Source organism: Alosa pseudoharengus, unplaced genomic scaffold, assembly GCF_046254945.1.
Source record: "Alosa pseudoharengus isolate Yale_2024_CS ecotype anadromous, Long Island Sound unplaced genomic scaffold, YU_APseudo_1.1 YU_APseudo_1.1_scf_16, whole genome shotgun sequence".
Taxonomy (NCBI): Eukaryota; Metazoa; Chordata; class Actinopteri; order Clupeiformes; family Clupeidae; genus Alosa; species Alosa pseudoharengus.
Genome location: NW_027468630.1, coordinates 1,990,159 through 1,996,642, shown reverse-complemented (window position 1 = coordinate 1,996,642; position 6,484 = coordinate 1,990,159). Strand labels below are relative to the sequence as shown.

General features: G+C 41.9%; 1 protein-coding gene across 2 annotated transcripts in view; it reads right to left on the bottom strand.

Moving 5' to 3' along the window:
- The window catches only part of bean1 (brain expressed, associated with NEDD4, 1), a 73,213-nt gene extending 67,647 nt beyond the window's left edge, over positions 1–5,566 (bottom strand). Inside the window, exons 1-4 of one of the 2 annotated variants that reach the window (XM_076288034.1) lie at positions 5,310–5,566; positions 5,144–5,217; positions 3,701–3,769; positions 1,646–1,774 (exon numbers count right to left, since the gene is read on the bottom strand). In XM_076288034.1, coding sequence (XP_076144149.1) covers positions 1,646–1,774; positions 3,701–3,769; positions 5,144–5,174 — 229 coding nt within the window. In that variant the 5' untranslated portion in view covers positions 5,175–5,217; positions 5,310–5,566. Of the gene's footprint in view, positions 1–1,645; positions 1,775–3,700; positions 3,770–5,143 lie in introns of both variants that reach the window. The other variant, XM_076288032.1, reaches the window with a different exon arrangement.
- Between the last annotated feature and the right edge of the window lie 918 nt (positions 5,567–6,484).

Sequence of the window (6,484 nt, the reverse complement as noted above, 5' to 3'; positions counted from 1 at the left end):
AATTAACAATATTACAGTCACAGCACCTACACACATAGACATTTTGACTCAAAAGGACATTTTTAATCTAAATATAGACATGTCATGAAACCGGTGCAAATTCTGAGGTGGGATTTAAATCTAAAGTATTCATCAAGAGTACCTGCAGTACATACAGTATGAAGGTAGAGAGCTTTACACAGGGTACAGTGTTTTTTAAAAACATTACCACAGCATGTGATCCTGGGGTTAGGTAAAAACCAATTAGGTTTGTATTGCTTTTTAAATTTCACAAAAAATCTGCTTATCTGCTACAAGTTGATTGTGAAGTGCACTATTCATAAGTCCTTTAGATTTGTTACTTGGGCATTTCTGCATAGAATATAACGGATTGCTGTACAACACTGTGATACCATAAATGTTTGCAAAACATTGTCTATCCTTGTGAAAAAGAATCGTCAATGTCTATCAATGTCATTTCAAATGAGGCCCCAAAAAACAGCTCTAAGCAGATCTCTTGCCACTATATTAGAACCCCAAAGGACGATGTCTGCTATTGGCAAGAACAATCGCCCGCTCCGCAAACAGTTTATCTAAAGGTCAGTCCGCATTAGCGCCACCTTAAATGCCGAGAAGCCGAGGCTAGGACAGCCTGTTTGTCACAAGGGCACTCAGGAGTGGCGGGGGCCACTTAGCGGCTAAGATCACATTTCCAAGATGGAAATGTTACATAAACGCAATGCACGCTCGCTCGACACCCCACCACTACCACCACCCATGAGGGAGGTTTCGGTGTGCAGCGCGCACACACACACACACACACACACACACACACACACACACACACACACACACACACACACACACAACCTACATGCTATAAAACTAATAACAACACTTACGAGACAAACAGCTCAAAATGAGATTTTGAGTAAAAATTGGCTACGCTCCCTGTCACACTTCCACCTCAAGGGCTCTTATTAAGCCTCTGATGCGGTGGACATGCTGTTTCAGGGAGGGAACCAGTCATTTCGGTTCCATCCAGACATGGAACGTTACATGTCCGTCCTCTTTACGAGTTTGTTCCTTCACATATTTGTTTATTTGTTTGTTTGTTTGGGCATGCCACCCCATTTCAGTCAAAGACCAACCAAGGCACTCATGGCAAATTCTGATATCAATATGGAAACTTGTGTAGATTGTTCGGCATCTCCACATTGGCTGCACAGCTCCTGTCTGAGCTAACTGATGATCAATGGAAGAGTGATCCCTTCAAAACAATCACTTAATCAAACCTATAGGGTGTGACAGCAGAAGCTACATCACTTTCCACACAAAGATTTACTACGTAAATAACAACAGCAATGTTTTGATTTTTAGAAAGTAGTATATGGTAAATGACTTAGGTTATCCTGTTTCTGACATGAAAGATAAAACAATAATCTTATTCTGGTAACACTTTCTATGCTGTGCAGCAGTGCACATTGGTTTGATTTGTTTGTGTTTCATTTATTTCTCTGACATTTTAATCCTAATGCTTAACAATTTCAAACTTCCTTGTCTTACAGTTTAACAAGACACAAATACACACACACACACACACACACACACACACACACACACGCATTAAAGCACTGAAAACAAGTGATGCTGCCAGCCAACTTACCTGAACAGATCAATTTCATCAACATGTACTCTCGTCCACAGTCCTTCTTATAGTAGCATCTCAACCAGTCCACCAGGCAGCTACTGAACCGGAGCTCCTCGCGCTGGCACAAAGGGGCAATGTCCTCATCTACAGCCACCAGTCACCCCAGAGAGAGAGAGAGAGAGAGAGAGAGAGAGAGAGAGAGGAGACAAGAGAGGAGAGGAGAGGAGAGAGAGAGAATGGAAGAGTGACTGATGTGAGTGAGGACTGACGGCTGGATTGGTGTGTGTTTTTAACAGCACTAGCGCTCCCTCTGTGTGTACAGCAGGTCCAGTCGGGGCCACCCACACAGAGTTTCCTGTCCCCCTCTCCCCCTCTCTCTCCCTCCCTCCCTCCCTCTCTCCCTCTCTCTGTAGTACATTGCCTTAGGCTGTCCTTGTACCGATCAATACCAGGTCCAAGACTAAGTCATTCTACAGGGCGTAGCTCACAATGCTCACAGCAACATATCAAACACAGAACTAATTGTCATTGTGTTGACTGTCTGTCACTGCTATCCCCAATTTAAAATGCCTACCTTGGATGTGTTAACAGGTTGTTTTTTATTTATTATTCTATTTTGAACGGCATGGAAATCTTTCAGGATACAAAGATAAACAGCCAACAAAGGGAGGAGAGAAACGTGTGGAGAGAGGGTTTGTCTACATACACCTACAAAAACACAAACTCAATGGGGGATAAAGGGGAAAAGAGGTGTTGTCTCCCACAAGTAATAGCAGTGTAGGTTGTGGACGGTCAGGTGTTTTAGCGTCTACTATGCCCCAGTGAGCACCTACTACTCTCTGATGTGTCACTTCCTAACTAACTGCTAACACAAAATGACTCAAACCACCTGATGCTCAACTTAAAGGAGAATTCCGGTGTGATATTGACCTAAATCAGATTCCAAAAATAATTCCATGGAAATGCATGGATTCCAGCAACTGGAATCCATGCATTTCCATGGAATTATTTTTGGAATCTGATCCCTTATCATACCTCTTCATTCGTACTTGTCGCTCGACTTATCGTGACTAAATTCAAGATGGCGGCGAACGGTAAACTTCCTAAAGGTACTGTCTGTATAAACCGTCTTGTAAATAAACTAGGCTACCAGTGCTTTTTCAAAGTTCTCAATGTCTCGTTTTAAATGTTAAGGCCCTCGGAAGTCTACCAATGAAGTATGGAGCTACTTTGAGCCTCGTAAATGGTGTAAAACAGTGATTTATTTGCATGGCTAGGCCGATGCCTGAGGCACCCCCATCAAAAAACTGTAACTGTAACTAGCGCCAGATTTCTGAGTGCAGGGGACAAGCGGAGATGAGCTATGAGACATACGTTCACACTCGGTATCATGTTTCAACACACTTTAGGTCAATATCACACCGGAATTCTCCTTTAAGTGACACTTGCATATATATGCCTAGCATAGATTTGGGCCCAACAGACACAATTGAGTATGCACACCTCTGTAAGATTAATGAGAACCTTGACCACTCGAAGGGGGTGAATATTTTTTATACCACTTCTTGGTTGAATTTCCTATTGTGATGGGCTCTGTAGAATGTCAAATAACTTTCAGATATTTGCACATACATATGAAATAGTTCCAGTTGCTTTACGCTTGTATATCAGTTCGCCACACTCGTTACATTGAAACAAAGCTACAAATTAGCGATCTGCATCTGAATGCATTTTGAGCTGCATTAACGTTACCACCTCAAACTTGCATTAACTGATACCTGAACATTGTGGCGTCCATTATCCATTACTTAAAACAGGTAAGTTGGGGAGTGTGGCTATTAAATGCTGATAAATAAGACTGTTGTTCGCTAATGATGTTAGGGCATAATAACATTCCCTCCAACTACTAGCTTTTTTTTCTAATCGACAATCTCTCTCATACAATGCACACACACACACACACACACACACACATACACACACACACATACACTGTCTGACTTCAATTGTCATGAAACCCCCCGCCCCCCTCCCGGCAAAAAAGAAAAGATTCACACAGGGTACACTCACATGCTTTTGAGTAATTCCTGACGACTTCTATCGTTTCTGAGGTGCCACAGAGCTGGGGAACAGACAGAGCTGGTGGAGGGAAAGGAATCACAGTTAGACAGGGAGAGGAAGAGTGGAAGAGAAGGAGGGTGAGGGAGTGAGAGAGTGAGAGAACGAGTGAGCTAGAAAGAGAGGTGTTCACTTTGCTGATCTATTAAGTTTATTGACTTGACTTAAGACCTTTCCCTCTGGCATTTTTTTTATTCATGGATTTCTCACAATTTTCTTACCGTAAAATAATAATAAAAAGCTTACTATAAATAAAAATAGAATTTCTGCAGCAAATGTTGGCACTTTCACAACATTCACAACAAACCCTGGCAAGATCCTGGAGGTGCTGATTTTTGCCCGTGTGTGGACAGACTCATACTGGTTGATCCTGACACATGGGTAAGGGCATGTAAGGCTCACACCTTATCCACTGCATGCTATTTTGTTATTTCAGACAGTATGGTCTACTATCGATGCCACTATACTGTAATATATATAGATCTAGGTGACAAAGTGATGTGAAATAAATAAATAAAAATAAAAACTATTGAGTTTGATGTAGGGGCAGAACATTCCCTTGCAGGGACAAAACAGAGATGCAGCTGGTCAGTTATGTAACATATTTGGAGTAAGTTTTAGAGATGCTCCGTTGAAGGTCAAAACACGCTGTTCAGACGCACATCCTACCTGGACACTACATAAACAAATGCAAAATGGGTCTTTACCAAATGAAAAGGCATAAGTCAAATACCATTTCTGTCCCACACTCTAACCATAAAAGCTTTGTCAGCCTAAAGGTGTTTTTGTCTTCAACTAGTGCAAAATGTACAGTATGGTCTCCCTTGAAATTATCCGCAGGAATCGCATTGGCCTATAAAAGCCAAAAGGCCGGAGGCGCAACGATTTTTCAGAAAGTGTAGTTTAGGGCAAATCTCTGATGTAGGCTACCCGTTGGACTATAGACGCTCCGTGGAGGCAGGTGGCGGGCACTTTTGGCGCCAGCATCCACTAGTCTCCTCATCAATCTCTAACTAGAAGTTGTGTGTGTGTGTGTGTGTGTGCGCGCGCGCGCGCGAGACAAATTTTGGCCTCTTTTACCTCAGTCATTAATCGCATGCCCTCTATTATGAACGAATTAATGGCATTTACGCGCTAATTACTGTTATTAATGAGAAGCTAGCCGCATTGTGCCAGAAGGATCAAAACAAGAACGTATTTCAGAGTGCATTTGACACTACTAAAAAAAGTGTAACCTCTGTGGAAAAATATGTGACACATGGTGAACTCAGGCTGCTTAGAGAGAGGAGACAGAGTAACGGCAACAGTGCAGCTCTCCCTGTCAAAGCTCTATAAACAAATGGGTTAGCCCACATTCTTTGCATCGCATTCACACTGCAGGAGAACTGTTCTTACCCGCCAATAGCCTGATTGAAATTATCCCCATGCGACTGGTAAGTATGTTGTCCTTCAGATTTCACCGCCAAAGTCTTAAAAAGAGAGAAACATGCTACATCCCGTAAATGGGGAATTGCATCTCACGACGTAAAACATGTACAATTGAACATTCCTGGTTACATACAATGATGAATGCCATTCCGCAACAACCGTTTGAAGTCTTCGGCAGTCCAAAATCTCTCGGATCGCTTACGATAGCAGAGCGAGGACATAACGCGCTCGCCTAAATTAAAGCGCATCTCCCCACGTTTGGGTTCCCGAGGACTTCGCCTTCGCCTTGATGCCCACTCTGGACCGCCGTCAACAAACGCAATGTGCAGCTTTCAGAGCAACCGGGAGAGAGAGACAACAGAAGCTTCACTGCGGATGCCTCAGACATTGTTCGCAACCATGCAGTCAGCTGGTTGGCAGCTATAACGCCATCGCATTTCATTCAGATGACAGGCGGTCAGGTGGTGCCAACAACGCATCTGAATGTTATCAAACATAGCTGGGTCCGTCCCAGTCTCTGACTACACTGCGCTCTGAATCGGAATGAGAGAGTAAAGGAATAGGCTTGTTTTCAGAAAAGAAACAGTGTGTAGACCTACACCATTTTTAAACTTAAAAAACGTTTTTCTGTACCTCTATCTATCTATCTATCTATCTATCTATCTATCTAGTCTGGTGTGTAGTTTAAATACATCATGACACCATATTTGAACCATATAATAACCAAGGAAAATAATTCCAGACTGGAGGCACACTGCAATATTATTATGACAGTCAAAAACCCACGAGGAAGTGTTGAACATATAGTTTCAAATTATGTATGATATTGCTTCAGTCATTTGATGGCACGCAACATAGATGGTGCGTAATAAGGTGTGCTGGTCGTCTTTAGAATAGCTATGCCAACTAGTTAGCTATTACACCTACATAGAGTGTTGTTAAAATACAACATAGCTATTTCAGAATCATATAGTAGCCTATATTCTAAAAGCAATAGTGGACATGGACAATTAGGGTGATATCAGCTAAATTGGGCCACTTTTTGGTAAATCAGTTGGAAAAATAATATAATACTATATATGCCTTTTCCAAGTGTTTTTATGATTACTAATGACTGTTTTTGATCATTTTGTGTTGAAATTATGTCATAAAATATAATTATTTAGGCCCTACAGTTCTTGAAACATCAACTGTGCCAACTTTTTTTGCATAAGCAGTTTCAGGTAAAATGGGCCAGCATCTAAGGTAAAATGGGCCAGCTGTTATAGGTAAGCATTCGGCCAGTCAAAATGCAAAGGGAATGGTAAT